General features: G+C 45.1%; 2 protein-coding genes across 3 annotated transcripts in view; one reads left to right on the top strand and one right to left on the bottom strand.

Annotated features, from left to right (window-relative positions):
• Positions 1–20,032, top strand: part of LOC137438259 (ankyrin repeat and MYND domain-containing protein 2) — an 821,307-nt gene that overhangs the window by 492,383 nt on the left and 308,892 nt on the right. The window lies entirely within an intron of this gene.
• On the bottom strand, positions 17–18,042 carry LOC137416559 (sperm motility kinase Y-like). The gene is made up of 6 exons (XM_078766328.1): positions 17,984–18,042; positions 17,804–17,860; positions 7,954–8,190; positions 4,630–4,743; positions 4,412–4,467; positions 17–77 (listed from the first exon to the last, which is right to left on the bottom strand). Exons 1-6 carry the CDS (start codon positions 17,990–17,992, stop codon positions 74–76), a joined length of 477 nt encoding a protein of 158 aa, XP_078622454.1. The 5' UTR covers positions 17,993–18,042; the 3' UTR covers positions 17–73.

Raw genomic sequence — 20,032 nt, forward strand, 5'->3', positions numbered from 1 at the left:
TTTAGGTCCTCCTGCTCTTTTCGCACCTCTGGAGGGTGGCTGCTCACCATCATCTCAGGTCATCTCAGGTGAGTTAGCTAGACAAACACCAGGGACAAAACACCACAATGGGTTAAGGTTAAAAACAGTAAAAATTACATAAAAACACAACCAAGATGAAAAGATACAGTGCCTTCAGAAAGTATTCACCCCTTGACTTTTTCACTTTTTGTTGCATTACAGCCTGAATTTAAAATGGATGGAAAAAGGGGGATAGGTTCCCGACTGTTCGTGATTCATCGGGGAAAATCACAAATCTCGAATATGCCCACAAAAGCTGGGAATGTCGAAGCAAACTGCGAATGGAATTGAAAACTTGTTTCGTGAAAAAACGCAAATGTCGATTGGCATGGTGGGGGATGGTTCATGCGCACAAACAACTGTTTTATGCGTGACAAGTGGAAGATGCTTTTAGAACTGTTATGTGCATGTGGAAGAGTTCACCGGAATCTCAAGACAACTGTGTCCCATTTAACTCGCGTCTAAATGTGGGAATTTGCGAGATTGTTGACAAAGCTTATTCGATCTTGCGCAATCTCTCTGCCTACAAAGCAGCAAACAAAGGATATGTTTTTGATTCCATGAATATTATGAAGGTCTCTCTGTTCTCTGAAAATGTATAAAAGTGAATGCAAATTAAAATTCAGGGTCGTCATTGGTGTTCGGCTGTATGGAGCTGAAACCAATGCGAACCATGGTGCCATGTACAGTCACGTGAAAAAGTAAGTACACCCCATGTAAAGTTTTGACTTTTTCAACATATTTCAACATACAGCTATTTGATCTTAATTTCAACAATATTGACAGATAAAGGTGATATAATATAACAAATATCATGAAACATTAACATTTTGTAGTCCATTGTAGAATTTAAATAAACATAAATGCAAATTTTGCATGTGGAAAAAGTAAGTACACCCTTGGCTCTAATAGGTGGTATTGCCCCCTTTGGCAGAAACAACCTCAAGTAGGCGTTTCTTATAACTGTCTACCAGTCTCTGACATCGACTGGGAGAAATTTTTGCCTACTCCTCCATGCAGAATTCTTTCAGCTGTGCGATGTTTGAGGGGTTTCTTGCATGCACAGCTCGTTTCAAATCCCCCCACAACATCTCGATGGGATTTAGATCCGGGCTTTGACTAGGCCGTTCCAGAACCCTCCATTTCTTTCTCTTCAGCCATTCCTTGGTGGATTTACTGGTATGTTTAAGGTCATTGTCATGTTGTAAGGTCCACCTTCGGTTGAGCTTCAACCTTCCGACAGATGGCCTCACATTATCCTCAAGCACCCTCTGGTACAATGAAGAATTCATAGTGGATTATATGATGGTGAGCTGCCCGGGCCCTGATGCAGCAAAGCTGCCCCAAACCATAATATTTCCACCACCATGCTTTACAGTTGGTATCAGGTTCTTGTGGTTAAATGCTGTCTTTGGTTTTCGCCAAACATGTCTTCTGGTACTGTGGCCAAATAGCTCTACCTTCGACTCATCTGTCCAGAGCACATTGTTCCAGAAGTGCTGGTCTTTGCCGAGGTGTTCATTGGCAAACTTTATTCTTGGCCTGATGTTCTTTCTGGACAGCAAAGGTGTCCTGGCATACCTCCCATGTAGATCAAATTTGTGCAGCCTCATTCTAATGGTAGTCTCGTGGACTTTGACATCAACAGTGGCAAGAGCTACCTGTAGGTACCGTGATGACATTCTGGGGTTCTTTGAGACTCTTTCAGCATCTTGCGGTCTGCTCTCGGGCTGAACTTGCTGGGGCGGCCTGGCCTGAACAAGTTGGCAGTTGTTTGGAATCTTCTCCACTTGTAGATGATCTTCCGGACAGTCGAATGAGTGATTTCAAATTGTTTGGAGATCTTTTTAAATCCCTTCCCAGACTCGTAGGCATCTATAACCTTCTTTCTGAAGGCCTCAGAGAGCTCTTTTGATCGAGGCATGGTGATGCCGCACACTTCAACAACAAAGAGCAAACCAAACGAAATGTCTGAGGTTTAAATAAGACAGGTTCCTCCAAGATCCTCTCTAACGATGTTCTAATCATTTGCACCTGAGCTGGTGCACCTGATTCTAATTTTAGGTATTTGAAGTAGTGATAAATGTAGGGGTGTACTTACTTTTTCCACATGCGAAATTTCCATTTATGTTTATTTAAATTATACAATGGACTACAAAATGTAAATGTTTCATGATATTTGTTATATTATATCACCTTTATCTATCAATATTGTTGAAATGAAGATCAAATAGCTGTATGTTGAAATGTGTTGAAAAAGTCAAAACTTTACATGGGGTGTACTTACTTTTTCACGTGACGGTATATGGTCTTGTATCTGAATAAATGTCTTGTATATCTTGATCCGACTCAAGAAGGGGCTCATTCCGACCCGGGGGGAAATGGGGCAAAAGGGTAGAGCCTTGACATGCACAGCCGGTGGGAAATGGTTTAAGAGTGGTGGACATGATTTTACGCATGGCATGTGGAAGTTGCTTTCAGAAGTGATGTGTGCGAAGCTGGTGGGAAATGTTTTTTCACCAGAGAAAATGTCAACGTTTTTACGAACACTAATGCACATGATTATAGTTTTCATTAAATTCTTACAAATAAAATTCCAAAAGTTTGGCTTACTCTTTTGCTGCGAGTGTCATGTTACTTTATCGAAAACGAACAGTTTGTGCTTCGATCTTGCTTGATTCCCAAAGCCCGTCATGACCCCGGCAATAGTTGAACGTTTTAGCTGTAATGGCTTGAAGGATGATACGGTGTTCTGTATTATCTTACGAATATAAATGTTGAGTTTAAATTGCATCATTTCAAATGTACTGGTATCACAGCCTAGTGTTAGAATTTCATTTTATTTTAGATTCAAAACAAAAGTTCATTTTCACTTACGTTTTATGAACCAGTCTCGCTGATCGGCGCAAGACTTACACCCCATATATTACACATTAATCTTGTGCGGACTAAAGGAATCAGGAGACTTCAAACGAAACAATAGATGGCTAATTAAATAATCACTCACGGTTCCCGATCAAAAATAAATAAAATAATTATGTAACAAACCAAGCAACCCAACTCCCCATGTCATATCGCATCTATAAGCTTCCCCCCCCCCCCCCCCCCCACTCCTCCCACTCCTCCCCATGCGGAGAATTTGCAATCATCTCTGTGAACCAGGCTTTTCCTGAAACAGAAAATACTAATAATATTAACTTGGGATCCCTAACCCGTAGGTGAAAAGGGATAATCAACTTAGTACCAAGTCAGTCCGTGGGTGGGTGGGAAAAAATTTCTGCATCCGCCAAAAACCGCGAATATGCAGGACACAGGGCCGCAAATGTAGAAGCAGGTTGCATTTTATCAACCGCGAATGTCGGGGTCCAACGGTATGTAATTTACATTCATATTGAGTATCCTGAGTTAATACCCTCGTATAAGCACTTTTGGCAGCGATTACAGCTTTGAGTCTTCTTGGGTATGTCTGTAACAGCTTTTCACATCTGGATTTGGGGACTTGCTCCCATTCTTCCTTGCAGATTTGCTCAAGGTCTTTCAAGTTGGATGAGAGCATCGGTGAACAGCAATCTTCAGGTCTTTCCACAGATTCTCAATGGGATTCAAGTCTAGGATTTGGCTGGGCCACTCAAGGACTTTTACGTTCTTGTTCTATGCCTCCTCACAATTCTATCTCAGAGTTCTACGGACAGTTCCTCGAACTTCATGGTGGAGTTCCTGTTCCGACATGCACTGCCAACTCTGGGACCTTGTATAGAAGGTGTGTTTCTTTCGAAATCATGTCTAACCAATTAAATTGGCCACAGCTGGACTCCAATCAAGTTATGGATACATCTCAAGGAAGATCAACGGCAATTGCATGCACATGAGCTCAATTTGGAGTGTCATAGCAAAGGGGTTGAATACTTATTTACTCAAGACATTTCAGCTTTTCATTTTTAATTAATATGTAAAAATTTCGAAAAATAAATTCCACTTTGACATTATGGGGTATTATGTGCAGATCAATGAGAAAAAAAATCTCAGCTTCAGGCTATAATGCAACGAAATGTGAAAAAAAGTCAAGGGGTGTGAATACTTTGTGAAGGCGCTGTTGATGGCACAACGGATCCGATTTGAAAACTTAGCTTTGATAAACTGGAAAGAGGATCAAAGTCTAGCGCACTCAGACCCAGAACTGGAAGTTTATGTTTATTTTGTCCATTACTTTCCCTGCTGCCCTATTGTCAGTTCATGCTCTCTATCATTTGCTCTTACATGCTCTTCCATTATACATCATTTGCTCTTCCATCTTGCAGAGAAACAATACGAACAGAAGATATTAAAAGAGTGCAAAAGGGCGGCTGCTTACCTTACAAGTTTGTAAAAAGGAATTTTTTGTTTAAACCACGCGTGCTCTGAAATCTTCTGCAAAACAATGTGTTGGAATCAAATATAAACACGATCAGGAAACACCTTTACAAGTGAACAACAGTATTGTGCTCCACAGCAACAGGTCAGCAACCCCAGCATGTGTGAACATACTTGTTCATGCAAATCAAATCGTCGAAAACGGTATCAAACCCTCACGTTCATAGTGAGTCTTTCTTTTGGATTGACCCGAAGCATCCCGGTCAAAAGGGAAGTCAATTGCTTGTCTGCACATGGTGGTGGTTTGTACACGAAGCTATTGCTGACATCTCCCTGTGAAGTAACAAAACAAATGTATTCGTGACAGAATCCAAAAGCATCATCGCACTCAAATACTGTACTCGCATTTACCAAATAAGCATAAGCATCTTCCAAACAATCAATCTCTTATGCAATAACCAAGACTTCACTCTGAACGAATAAAATACATTTTGATTCATGAAATAAAATATGCTTTAAAATACAGAAGTTTTCTTTGTTAACCAAAAAACAAACCCTCTTCACTCAACAATGAATATGAAGTCTATTGGTTTATCTATATATATATAACACAGTTTGTGTGTGTGTGTGTGTGTGTGTGTGTGTGTGTGTGTGTGTGTGTGTGTGTGTGTGTGTGTGTGTAATGTTACCGATAGACTCCTAAACGGAGAGGCTCACGTACTTGATATTTGGCACAGACATGGCCATTGAGCCAGGGACGAACATGGCTGACCTAAAAATTTATTTCATAATATGTTTTTACCATATTTTTATCTCAGCGCGAAATATTATGACCGGAATCTGACCGGAAGCAGAGCAGCGCGCTGATTCGCTCAGAGCGATCACGTGATGTTCGTTGCCGCCATTAACTCAGTTACGCGTTCGCACGTACTTCAGAGCGATTGCGTTTTTGCCGGGTACTTCTGCATGATTAGCATTTAGCATGATTTAGCATGTTTCACACAGATTTGTTTTCAGCGAGCAGAAGTACCCGGCATTGTACGAATAATATATCGATAGTGCCGTGTAGGGCGGAGTGATGCCGCTGTGGGAGGGACCGAGCAAGGTCGCTGTGGGCGGGACCGAGCGAGGTCGCTGTGGGCGGGCCCGGGCGAGATCGCTGTGGGCGGGGCCGAGCGAGGCAGCTATGGGCGGGGCCGAGAGAGGTTGCTGTGGGCGGGGCCGAGCGAGGTCTGCGTTAGTGCGTTGCCGACTTGCCGTTGCCGTTGCCTGGTATAAAAAGATGGTGCTTGATGCTCTCTGCGTCAAGATACGGACTTGATGTCCGTATCTTTACAACAGACATTCCAATGATGATGATGATGATAAATGTAATACCACTCAAGGAAGGCCCACAACTCAAAAGAGTGGAAAAAAACAATAAAATGAACAAAAATACGGGGAAGAAGAAGCAACCACTCAGAAGAATGACAGAAAATCATTTCCCTTAAATGTACCGTGTTCACCAACTAGCACGACGAGATACAGGACACCAAAATAATTTCCCTTACACATATCGTGTCCACCAACCAGCAAGACCATACCACTTACCTCTGGATCAAACTGCATTGCAAATATTCAAACGGTTTTTACATGCTGCCGTCTCCTAGCAACCAATGAAATTTTTCAAAAATATTGTAGCTTCACTTTTCACGGAGTATGAGCGTTCTATATATTTTCAATTCAGTGCGCCCGACTCGCTGACGTACTTGATTTGTGGCATAGACATGGCCATTGGGCCTTCACGGTGTAATTTGTGCGAGGCTTTTGTCCGAGTGAGCTTGAGTCGAGAGGGCGAATGTACGGGTTGGGAATGTACGGGTCTCCCTTCCCCCGCCCGGCAACGCCGGTACTGGAGGGCGTCACAGGATCGGTGAGTCTCCAAAATCCGCTTCGTGCTGTTGCGAAGATTCAGGACGATGTCGCGATTGTTGTGCTGCTCTCCGACCATTAGAACTGCAACGTCATTGTTGGCTGGCCCTCCCCCTCCCCTCCCCTCCCCTTCCCCCCTCCCCATCCCCTCCCCCCTCCCACCCCGGCTTAGCGGTTGGGGTGCAGGCTTGGGATCCGAGGATCCTGAGTTTGAATCCTGGTCGATCACTGAATTAACGCCAGGGGGATTGACTCAGCCTGTCATCCTTCCGAGGTCGGCAAATTGAGTCCCAGCTTGCTGGGATGAATGATCCCGGTGTGTACCCCGATTTAGAATAGGTACACCGTATCCCTTTGCATTGTAAGAGGCGATGTCCGGGTAAGATCGTATATGTCGCCATACGAGGGGTGGAGCTATGCTAATTAGGTAGGGCTGAAGAATAATCCCCAGTGTGTAATTGTCCCTGTGATTTTTTCCCTTTGTTCTTATAAAATTCACTCGGCCAGCCATGCATTCGGCACATTGCCACAGCCAGGTAGCCCCGCCTCCAAACTTTCTCGATGGGCAGTCAAGAATGGTCGTGAGGTCAGGTCCCGAATGAGGATTGGTTGAGGAAGGATGGGGTGATTGAATTGCGCTTGGTGATTGGAGCGAGGGAACGATTGGTCAGAGGGAACGATCGAGAAAGGAGGTAGAAAAGTGAAGGGATCGCCATTGTTCTCTCTCTCTCGTCCGGAGTTTCGTGGTGGGTGGATGCTGCTGTCTCTGGTTCTTGGGGCTGGCTCGTGTGCGCTTTTTGTGTAGAGAACATTTTCGGAGCTTTGGGGAGCCTTTGCCACATTGGAGGAGGGGAGGTTGTTCGACTTGGTGCTCTTCGGGGGAGCTGGGGAACGTGTTGTGCTGGCTGGCCCAGGATTAAGCACTGAGACGTTTGGCTGCCTGTTGCACAGCTCTGTGTGCTCACGTGATTGACCGGCGCCATTGTTCGAGCACTTCGAAGTGCGATCTTCTCGTCGACTGACTCCACCAAAGTGCTCGTCGAGGCGAGAGCTGAGTGTCGGCCAAAAGGGGGGATTTTATTTTATTTTATTTAATCATTCCCCTGTCTGTTTTCATGTCTGAGTGGAGACGTCTCACATTAGGAAATATTCAATTTACCTCAATGTTCATTTTTATTCTTTGCTTTATTTCATTAAATTCATCTGTGTTGCATTTTCAATTGTTTGTCGTGTTCTGTGTTCATGCTTTCGGATTAAACCCCTGTCACATCCGTCCGTTCAGGTCGGGAACTCGTTATCTCTCCCGCGCGTGCCAAAGAGATAGCACCGCCATATTTTTGGGTATGCGCCTCGTCGTTAAGGCTCGTTTGGCCAAACGTCGCCTTGAGGTCTTCACTACAGGATCGACACTACAATATTCACATTCTGTTACCTCCTGCCAAGTTATTTCAAGCTATCCACAGCACTTCCTCCATTCTTTCAACCGATAAGTTACCGAACACTTTCAACAACAAAAAATGTTTTCAAAACAACAATTAGAGCAGTTATGTTCAAAAGGCAACTTTGCATGTTATAATGATGGTCACATGTCTATGTGATAATGATCTTCACACCATCATAAACAATACTCACTTGAAAAAGATCACGTCCATCAAATTTCCATCCAACAAATAATTGTGTGGACAGAATGCCGAGTGCCCACACGTCGGCTGGGGGACCTTCATATGTCTCCATGTTGAAGAACTCTGGTGCCAAGTAACCAAGTGTGCCACGGTCGGGATCAAGCTTTTCACCTGGCGTGCAAATTCTCGCCATGCCAAAGTCAATGACCTTTACGATCCACAGATCGTCACAAAGCACGTTGTCAAGCTGAAGAATAAACAGAAATCAATATATATATATTAAAAAGGTGAAACCTTTGATGATAAAACATGTTAAAATAAAAATTCAAAGTTTAATGAGAAAGGCACGCAGGAAAATAAAATTCCAGGAAGAGAGAAAAAAAAAAACATCCTCTATAAATATCAGGAGTTTATCTATTATAATAATAATAATAAAAAGCAGTGTGGTGTGTCTGTGTGTGTCTCCTCCATAACTCCAAAACCATGAAACCTAACGGACCCATTCTCTGCATGCGCATTTCTTGAACACCAAGGGTGTGCACGAATGAAAACTGGGTGTTTGCGTGTGTTAAAACACCCTTTTTGAAGACGATTACCGGCCTTGTGTTATTTAAACAAAAACAGGCGTTTATCCTGTGTCAGTCCCCTATCCCTCACAGGGGTCTTGTGCTTTTTCAGCCTGCTCAAAAACGCCTTTCTTTGGAACAGGCCACAACAGTTTCTGCACAATTAAGTGCTCAAAATTTATGTTTTCACTCTCCTCACTCACATCATCGAATGTCTGGTCTTCATATCTACAAATCGTTGTTTACATCACTATTGCAGCTGCTATTGTTTTCAAATTAGGAGCTTCAAATGATTTGATGCATTATATGATGCGATTTTCCACAATGGCCTCTCACGGACGAATTAAAGTACATTGTCAAAGTTCTGGTATTTAAAAAACAGAGCGGGAAATCGACATAGTATTACATATTACATAAAGGCTCATTTGTTCACCACTGTTACGTCTGGCTGTGTGGCCTATATAGACACTCGCGAAATAACGCCATAAAAGCAAGTACGATGTTTGGAAACTATGGCAATACAGTCGTAAGTGGTGTAATTGTTTTTTTATCACAGCGGATGTCGTTTTTTAAATTAAAATTACAAATGCCTTTTTTATTAAAGATGCAACACCGCCTGCTCCCTCCTCTTGAGTGTATTTTATTTATTTCCTTCCTTTAAAAAGTACATCAATTGACGAACAAAGGCCTGCTTTCCCACCTGCATGCATTGGGAGCTGCGGGCGGTGCCACGTCTGCTAAAAATGTGCTATTTTATTTGCCCTTTTTGTGCAATTTGCTGTCATTCTGTCAATAGTTATATTAATATAACTGATAACTATCGTTATATTAATATAACTTATAACGATAACTACTTATAACTTATAATTATAACTATATTAATGTAACTATCGGGACTTCCGCTTCCGGTTTTGCTGGCGAGGTCATGTGTTTTTCCAAGCTCTCCACGCTACCAAAGCTAAGAATTTTTGCCATTTGTATTTCTGTCAAAACTGTATTTTTATTTGATGGTGTGAGTGCCCACTGTGTGTTTCTTGTTAGATATCGGTTGAAATCGTGCATACCTGTGTATAATCGTCGGTTGGTTCCTGTTGCATTTTTCAGGCCTGGTTTTCCAGGCCTCGAGGCTTTGTTGTCTCCTCTCGGCGGTCGTTGTGGTCCATTTACTTTCGTTCTCTCACTGTTTTTTCCAGTCTTTTTTCACCCCATACATCTTACCCTTTGCCCGAACATCTTACCCTTTGTTTAAAGGCTTAAATTAAATTTTAAAAAATTGTAATTTCCTTCTTCAGTGTTCGTTCGTTCTTTGACCACGTGTTTTGCCCCACCCGTTTTTTTCTCTCCTTCCTTCATAACTCGATCCTCTCCAGCCGACACCTTTCCCATTCCAGTTCTCACCATACTTCTTCAACTTTATCCTTCTTCCTCTGATCCACTTTCACCTAACCTTCAAAAAAACATATTGACGAAGAATTTAAAAAGTAGACCTCTCCTCCTGTACAAACACATTTGCTTATACACCTGCCTGTTCCTTCGCTCTCTGCTCTTCTGGCTGTCAATCTTCTATTATTCTGCTCCTGCTTCTGAACCTGTGCTGGATTTCCTTAATCCCCCTTAGCAATCCTTCATGCCCTCATTTAGGGAATTTCCCCAGAAAGTTTTCACTGTTTAGTTTTTAAATGTTTAAACTTTCCCGTGAAGTGTTATATTCTGTTGTATTTTATAACACATTTTTCTTCTTCTTCTTTAAAAGGTTGTTTTCGATTTGCTCACCAAATCTCTTCATTTCAAATAAAAATCCAATCTATTACAGTTCTTCCTTCTAACAATCACAAAACTCACCTGCATTCCACCCCTCATCCAACGTTTTCAAACGGATCTCTGATTTGAAAATCACAAGAAACTCATTTTGCAATAAATGTTCGTTTTCCATAAATCGTCCAACACTTTCTAAAATCCAAACTCATCCTTCCCCTCCTAAACTCCCTCCTCACCCATCCCTTTCAAATCTCCCCCCTTGCCCCTCCCCTCCTTAACTACCCCCTCTCTCCTCCCGTCCTAAACTCCTCCCTCACCCCCTCCCCTCCCAAAGCCCCCTCACTCCTCCCCTACTAAATTTCCCCCTAACCCCTCCATTTCAAAACTCACCCTTCCCCCCTCCCCTTCAAATCTCCCCACCCTCCTTTTTTCTCCAATTCTCCCCTCTCACCCCTCCTCCTCAAAGCGTCCTCTCCGCTTCCTCGCCCTTCCAACTCATACCTCCATCTCCTCCAACCTTCTTCCTCGCTCTGCCTTCCACCCTTCCTCCTGTCCATGGCACACTGAAACTTGTGGTGAGGCAGTTGCCCAGAAACAACTTGCCTTCTCCTCATGGAAGGCAAATCCAACGGAAGGCAATCTCCGTTCCTTCCACAAAGCTCAGAACAAGTGTGTGTCTACCCTCAGGAGAGTCAAGAAGCAATATCTCTCCACTCTCAAGACTGAACTCTCAAACCTGTCTCCCTCCTCCAAATCCTGGTGGTGTCTGGTCAAACCCATCGCTCTCTGTACCCACTTACCCAGTCGTACCCAGCTGCTCCTGGACTATTCTCTCCTGACAAGGTGGAGAGTTTCTGTCAATCCTTGACTCTGATTCTGCAACTGGACCAGACGGCATCAGCCCACGGGTCATAAAATCCTGCTCTGCCGCTCTTTCACACCCTCTCTCTGTTCTTTTCACCCTCTCTTTTGCTCAAGGTCATCTGCCAGCATCTTGGAAATCAGCAAACATTTCCGCTTTACACAAAAAGGTGCAAAAACAAATCCTTGCAACGACAGACCAATCAGCCTGCTCCCAATGATCAGCAAAGTCATGGAATCCATCATTGCTTCGGATATCAAATCCTTCCTCTTCTCCAATGGCTTGATCTCTGATCATCAAATTGGATTCAGACCAGGTCACTCCACTCTGGACATGCTGCTTCTGCTGTCTCAACAATGGATGGAGGTCCTCAATGTCAAACAGGAAATTAGAGCTGTCTCCCTTGACATATCATGTGCCTTCGATACGGTCTGGCACCCCGCTCTGCTCACAAAACTCTCCTCCTCTGGTATCCATGGAAATCTCCACGCATGGCTTGCGGACTTCCTCTCTGGTTGTAGTCAACGTGTGGCCCTGAATGGATTTCTCTCATTTCCCCTCCCTGTTCAGGCTGGAGTTCCCCAAGGCAGTGTTCTGGGACCTGTGCTTTTTCTGGTCTTCATCAATCATCTCTCCAACTCTGTTGAAAATCCTTTCTATCTCTTTGCTGATGACTCCACTCTCTGCCACTCCATACCTCATCCCTCAGATCAGCAGTCTGCAGCCTCCTCACCCTCACCCTCACTCCTGACAAATCTCACACTCACTATAAACCACCGTTTAGAGGCCATTTTTCCCCGCAAGGCGGGGGTTGGTCTTTTTCGGGCACCGTGGTTCTTGTTGTTTTTTGGTCCCCTTTTTGAAGCAATGTTTTACGGCCGGATGCCCTTCCTGACGCCAACCCTTTTTGTCGCCTTTTACGACAAGCAGGGAATTACCAGTGAACTGGTACTCAATTAGCCGACCTCGGAAGGATGACAGGCTGAGTGAACCCCCCTGGCGTTAATTCAGCGATCGACCGGGATTCGAACCCAGGATCCTAGGATCCGAAGCTGGCACCCTAGCCGCTAGCCCAACACTCTCACTATGTCTCTCCAAAAAGACCATCTGGACAACCCTCCCATCTACTTTCGCAACAATCCTCTCCAAGAAGTTCTGTCACTCAAGCTCTTGGGTCTCACAATCTGCCATGATCTTTCCTGGGAAAACCACATTTCCAAGCTGGCTTCCAAAACCAGTCGCCAACTGGGCATCCTCCGTCGTGCGAAGTCTTTCCGTGGCACACCAGAGCTCCTCACCACATACAAGGCTTTCATCCGCAACTCAATGGAATACTGCTCTCCCTTCTGGGCCGGTGCTCCTGCCTCACACCTAGCTCGGCTTCACGCTGTTGAAACCAAAGCTTTCAGAATCATTGGAATCTCCCGCGATGAAGCTGATTCTGAGGGCCTTTCAGTCACTCACCGCAGGCAGGTTGGTGGTCTTTCCGTCTTCTACAGACTCCTCTCTGGCCTATACCCTCCCTCCCACCAGCCCTGTCTGTGCTCTGTACCCCAACTATTCCTACAAGTCGCACAAGATCTGTCAGCAACCCTCTTATGGTTAAACTGCCAAAATCAAGACTCTCGATTCACCTTCGCCCTTTCATTCCTCTTTTCTCCCACATCTGGAACAAACTCCCTCACTCTCTTCAATCCCACTTCTCCCTCCAGGTCTTTAAAACAGCTGTTCACCACCATATCTTATCTTCCCCCACCCAAAACCTTGATGTTTTATACCCCCATTAATTCACCCCAGATCCACTTTTCTGAAATACCGACTTCTTTCCTGGAAATCCTCGCGGTGTCCATGTGGTTTTTACCTCTCCCACCCCCACCCCCCTTCCCATGCCTCCTCCCCCCAAGCCCTCTCCCTCCCACAGATCTCCCAATGTCCCTGCTCTCAAATGTTCTACTTGTGTGCTTCCACCTCTCTCCCCATCTTGTCTCCCGCTCCCTTTATTATGTCTGATGTGTCCGTTTGTTTTTTTTGGTCATTAATGTTAGCTCTTACACGAGCCTCGATGTTGCATACAAAAAAAAAAAAATATTATATATATATATATATATATATATATATATATATATATATATATATATATATATTGTAACGAATTTGAGAAGTGTAACGGTTTTTGAGAAGTGTAACAATTTTGGAGGAAGTGTAACGAATGTAAAAAGTATGGTTTTGTTATGTGTAACACCCTCGTAATGTAAATAATGGTCGCAGCCGTCCTCCTAGTTAATTCCATGAAACTTACACACAGGCCACGATACATCTTTTTAAATCGTGTATTTCCTTATTCCATGTAGGCTAAATATGTGTTTCCCACTAGATTGACTCTGCATTGTATCAAACGAAATAAGCGTAGGCCCTTCCAATTTCCCCAATCATCTCCGCTCTCCAAAGTTCCTTTCAAAAGCGGTGCGAGTGGTGTTCAATCCCGCAAGCCGCCATTGCCCATGTGCTAATCTCGGAGAAGAAAGGCGTGTCTCCACCTCGTCATGGAGGGGAGGAGTGAGCCAACCCCACTTGGCCAACCAGCACCGCGGTTAGCGACCCGGTAGGCGTGCCCTCGCAGCCGGCGGCTTGATTCCGCCCCGAGTGATAAAAGCGACTGTAAGGGACTGCTTCACGAGATGACCTGGGAGATGAGCGAAGAGGTGACATATGTGAGCTGAGCTGTGAGCGGTGAGATGCAAAACGCTCCAAGCCAAAGAGGAGAGGTACTCGGAAAGGAAACCAGCTTTGGAGAGATGCGCTGAAAGGAGGGAGACGGCTCCACCAGAAGGAGAGGAGCAGGTGTGCCCGAGCCAGCGCGTGACGTCTACAGCATCGGCAGCGGATACGCGACGAAGGGTTTTCCCGCCAAAAACCGCGAGGAATTGAGAGCTGCTGCCTCCGACCCTGCCTCCCTCTCCAGCAATCCACCTCAAGCCCTACCTGCCTGCAATATCCCCCGTGTAAGTGTGAACGTCGTCTGTCCTACTCGTTGTCTTGGGGTTAAGTAAATTGAATAGAATAAGCTAACGATGCACTGTGTGACTGCTTTTTCCATCCATTGCTTGTAAATAATTTTGGTCGCTCTTTCTTTTTGCTTGTGTGTGTATAATAAATCTGTTCTTCCTCCGTACTCTGTCTTCTTCTCTTTTCCTTCTCTTTCGGTCGCTTTAGAGGATTCCCGATTGAATATCTGCGGTGCGATCTGGTCAACGTCGGGTGGAATCGGTTTCTAATCGGGGAGTAACTGTTCGGACGCGGTAATACCAACCGCTCGGTAAAATAACATCTTTAACCGCGTCCGCAACAATATATATATATATATATATACATATATATATATATATAGATATATATATATATATATATAGATATATATATATATGTACATACAGACCTATAAAAATATCCTTACAGAAAAACGAACTCTAATGTTTAAGCCACTTGGCTGCCATGGTGATCATAGGTGGATCCAGAGAGGGAGATGGGGGTGCAAGGGGTGCGCAGCCACTCTCCCTGCCCCCCCCCCCCCCACCCTTTGATTTTCGATGGCAGGTTATATGCTGTGATATTTGATGCAGTCCAGTGGCAGATATATGTTGGTGGCACCATTCAACTTTCTCCATGTGCGAGTCAATTATTCGTGCGTTTACAAGACACACACGTGATGAGAGCTATTGAGGGAATCTTTTAATAGCGCATTAAATGTGTTTCCCAATCATGCTGTTCATCTTTTAAGAGTGCTTTAATTGCGTGTTTCACAATTGGCCCGTTACTTCATTTTGTCACAGATTGTGACCACAGTGCGGTCATTGTTGTTTTAACGAAGGATTCCGGCTGGAGAAGTCCACTCACCAGTTTGCCACTTTGGCCCGTCAGTCATCGCGAATGTGCTGAACTGTTGGCCCAGGGTAGAACGCAAGGAACTGCAGAAACTTCCGAGAATGCAGCAAATATCATTTCTGACGATGAATCTTTTAAAATATCCTGGAGAAGGACCCGCAGACCACTTCTCCCCCCTCCCCCCCCGTATTTAAATTCCTGGATTCGCTCCTGATATCCGTGATACAGTGTGGCTTGCTACCCCGTGGGGACATCCCAGGAGTTACAAGGCAAAATAAAATAGAGCATGAAAAGCAACAGGACAATCATGTTGTGCGAGAGGTATGCACACTTGTTCTCAGCCATTTAGCCTGGATTCGAATCGTGACCCAGCTATAAACTGTCACCTGGTGTTTCACAGACGTGGTGATTTATCAGTGTGAGTGCCGTCCCTCTGCCGGATTTTAACCCCTCCCTTCTCTCCTCACTCTTTCCTCCGACCCCCCCCCCTCCTCCTCTGCCTCCCCTCTCTCCTTCTCTCTCTACCACCACCTATGCCCTTCTCTCTTTACTGCGCCCTCTCCCCTTCTCGCTCTACCTACGCCCCCCCGCCCCCCATCCTCATCCTCATCCTCATCCTCTCGCTCCCCACCACTCCTCCCTCTTGTTCTCCCCTCTCACCATTCTCCTGCTCTCTCGTCCCTGTCCCCCTGCTCTCCCCTGTCCACCTGGGGGAATCCTGCCTCCCTGTCTTTCTGCTCCCCATTTCCCGTCTTTCTGCTCTCCCCTTCCCCCACTCCCCCCACCCCCCCCTACCTGTCTTCCCCCGCCCTTCCCTCTCCCTCTCCAACCCCTCCCCTTCCCTTTCCTTGCCCAGCTAAGACAGGTGCCTTTGTTAGTACAATAATATGGAGGAGCTTGAAGCGAGAGTATGTGCAAAGAGAACAAACGAAAGAGTCGCAGTCAGTGAGACTTGGGTTAGCTCGAGGAAAGGACGAGAAGGCCACAGATGTGGAGGTGTGATCGGAAAGAGAAAATAGCAGGAGGTGTGGCAATGTAGGTGAAGAACAATACCATATTATATGAAGAGAAAGTGGCGATTTGAAGGAGGGAATTAATGTCGAGGGTTCTGTGTGGATAGATATTGGGGATGGAAGAATACTTTGGTACGTACGTACATATCAGGCTCCTGGTGCGTCAGAAGAAAGATTCACTAAGAGTTCCGAAAGGAATGTGTTCAGGGAAGGGGATTGATTGGGGATGATTTTAATTTGCCAGAAACAGATTGGGTTCAGGAACAGGGAAAGGGCAGATGAGCAATTTGTCGATCTAGTGCAGGATTGCTTTTTCATTCAGTATGTAGATAATCTCACGAGGAGTGGAGTGTTCGACCTCTCATGAGTGTGGTGGAGAACTCGAATGTGGTGGAAAAGGTTGAGGAAGAACAGCATTAATGGACAGGTGACCATAACATAGCGTGTGCAAGGGAATTCGGTTTGAGATTGCAGAATGAGGATAGTAGATGTCAGGAAGGCCAATTTTGAGAGTGCAGGGAGAGAGGTGCAATGGATGAACAGGAGGGCAATCATTATATCAGAGAAATGGGCAATCTTCATGGAGAAAATGTGCAATAACATCTTCACAATGTCGCCATGAATCGAGATGTAAAGAGGAAATACACACTCCGACAGTGGGTGGTTCAGTGTGGCACACACCTTCACAGAAAGGTCTAATTAATTGTGTAATGAGCAGAAATGAGTGGACATGTGACCGCCCTCCCCCCACCCCCTCCCCTTGTTGGTAATTATACAAAGATATACATTTTGTTATTTCCTCCCTTCTCCACTTCCCACTCCATTCCTTCCTTGCTGTGCTGCCCAAAGAAAACAAGCATTCTGAGTATTGCGCTGCAATACATGTCCCCTACCGGCAGTGTGCATTATATAATTACCAACTCACGGTCTGAGGTAACTCGGCTAAATATTATCCGATTTGCACCAAATAAAGTTCATGAATGGTTGCATAGACCCCTACTTCTCACTAAAAGTGGAAACAGAATGTATATCAGAGTTAAAATAAGCCCGCAAGGTCGCTCCGTTGAGCGGCCTGCACGTATTGCACTGTGTGAATTATATAATTACCAATTCACGGTCTGAGGTAACTTGGCTAAAAATTATCCGATTTGCACCAAATAAAGTTCATGAATGGTTGCATAGACCCCTACTTCTCACTAATAGGGGAAAAAGAATGTAAATCGGAGTTAAAATAAGCCCGCAAGTTCGCTCCGTGGAGCGGCCTGCACGTATTGCACTGTGTGAATTATATAATTACCAATTCACGGTCTGAGGTAACTTGGCTAAAAATTATCCGATTTGCACCAAATAAAGTTCATGAATGGTTGCACAGACCCCTACTTCTCACTAAAAGTGGAAACAGAATGTAAATTGGAGTTAAAACAAGGAATATTAACAGCTTTGACTTGCCGCACTCCAAATTATAGTCCGGAAAACTGTTGGGGAAATTACCAAAGTTCAAAGTGCCATCACTTTGTCAAAAATGATCGAAACGTCGTGAAGTTCGAACTTGATCTGTAACTTATCATGAGGAAACCATGTGCCAAGTTTGAAATCATTAGCATTAAGTGTTTAGAAAAAAAAGTCCGGAAAGCTGTTCTGTGCGTGACGGACTGACATACGGAGGGACGGCGTGCAAACCCAAAGTCCCCTCTGGTGTACACCGGTAGGGGACTAATAAATATATCATCGCAGTGTTACACAGAACATATCACGGTCGATGGTGGTGCCGTTGGTTACCTTTATGTCCCTGTGCACAATGTTCTTCTGGTGCATGTATGCAAAAGCAGAAGCCATCTGGAAGGTGGACGTAGAATATTAAAACATGGAGACAGATTTTACCATTTCGAGTTCAATGCTTTCTGTCATATTTCAAAACACGTCAACATCACACTGAGGCTGAAAGATGTGTCAGCTCACCTGCTTCATGACCCACCACGCTTTCGGCAAAGAGAACGTCTTCTGTAACTGAAGTTGGCGAGAGAGCGAACCTGCACGCATCGGACACAAACATACAAGGGCAATGAGATCATTGATTTTTAACAAAATACGAGAAGAGGAACAAGGGGAGGAACGATAAACAAAACAATAAAGATAAATTTTGCTTGCAAAATCGAAGGTCATGGAAAAGAAAACTGACAGACGGTCACAGTTGGACATAAGAAGGAGCGAATGAAGAGGAAGAGGAGTGAGGGAGAACAAGAGAGGAAGAGAAAGGGGAGGAACTGGAAGTGAGTCGAGTGAAAAGAGGGTTCATGGAGATAGGAAAAGGAAAGGTGGAGGATGACTCGAGATGGAGGTGCATCCCTGCTTGAGGTGTTGGAGGGGAGAATGTGTTTTTTTTTTTTTGTATTTTTTTGTATACAAGATCGAGGCTCGTGAGAGAGCGAACATTAATCACACAGAAAGACAAACAGACACATAAAACAAATAACATCGGGAGCGGTAGACAAGATGGGGAGAGAGGGGGAAGGACACAAACACAACATTTGAGAGCAGGGACCGAGAGACATGGAGACATCGAGAGATCTGTGGGAGGGAGAGGGCTTTGGGGGGGAGGCATGTGAAGGGGGGGAGGCATGTGAAGGGGGGGAGGCATGTGAAGGGGGGGGCGGGGGGTGGGAGAGGTATAAACATATGGACACTGCCAGGATTTCCAGGAAATAAGTTGGAATTTCAAACAAGGTGGATCTGGGGTGAATTAGTGGGGGTAGAAAAGATCAAGGTTATGGATGGGGGAAGATAAGAGATGGTGGTGAACAGCTGTTTTAAAGACCTGGAGGGAGGAGAGGGATTGAAGGGAGTGTGGGAGTTTGTTCCACAGGCGGGAGAAAAGAGGAATGAAAGAGTGAAGGTGAGCAGAGAGCCGAGATTTCGGCAGTTTAACCATCAGAGGGTTGCTGGCAGATCTTGTGCGACCTGTAGGAATATTTGGGGGACAGAGCACAGAGAGAGCTGGGGGAGCAAGGCCGGAGAGGAGTCGGTAGAAGACAGAAAGACCACCTACCTGCCTGCGGTGAGTGAGTGAAAGGCCCTCAGAGATAGCTTCATCGCGGGAGATTCCAATGATTTTGAAAGCTTTGGATTCAACAGCGTGAAGCCGAGCCAGGTGTGAGGCAGGAGCACCAGCCCATAGGGGAGAACAGCATTCCATTGAGCTGCGGATGAAAGCCTTGTATGTGGTGAGGAGCTCAGGTGTGCCGAGGAAGGACTTCGCACGACGGAGGATGCCCAGTCGGCGACTGGCTTTGGAGGCCAGCTTGGAAATGTGGTTTTCCCAAGAAAGATCATGGCAGATAGTGAGACCCAAAAGCTTGAGCGACAGAACTTCTTGGAGAGGATTGTTGAGAAAGTAGATGGGAGGGTTGTCCAGTCGATCTTTTCGGAGAGACATAGTAAGAGAGTGAGATTTGTCAGGATTGAAAGACATGTTCCACTTGTTTGACCAGTCTGTGATTTTGTCCAGGTCTTCAGAGAGTGAGGAGGCAGCAGACTGCCGATCTGAGGGAAGAGGAATGGAGCGGCAGAGAGTGGAGTCATCAGCAAAGAGATACAGAGGATTTTCCAGAGAGTCAGAGAGATCATTGATAAAGACCAGAAAAAGCACAGGGCCCAGCACACTTCCTTGGGGAACTCCAGCCTGAACAGGAAGGGGAGATGAGAGAAATCCATTCAGGGCCACACGTTGACTACGACCAGAGAGGAAGTCCGCAAGCCATGCATGGAGATTTCCATGGATACCATAGGAGGAGAGTTTGGTGAGCAGAGCTGGGTGCCAGACCGTATCAAAGGCCCTTGATATGTCAAGGGAGACAGCTCTGATTTCCTGTTTGGCATTGAGGACCTCCATCCATTGTTGAGACAGCAGAAGCAGCATGTCCAGAGTAGAGTGACCTGGTCTGAAACCAAATTGATGATCAGAGATCAAGCCATTGGAGAAGAGGAAAGATTTCATATCCGAAGCAATGA

The sequence above is a fragment of the Myxine glutinosa genome, chromosome 12 (assembly GCF_964187855.1).
Source record: "Myxine glutinosa chromosome 12, kmMyxGlut1.1, whole genome shotgun sequence".
In the NCBI taxonomy this organism is placed as follows: Eukaryota; Metazoa; Chordata; class Myxini; order Myxiniformes; family Myxinidae; genus Myxine; species Myxine glutinosa.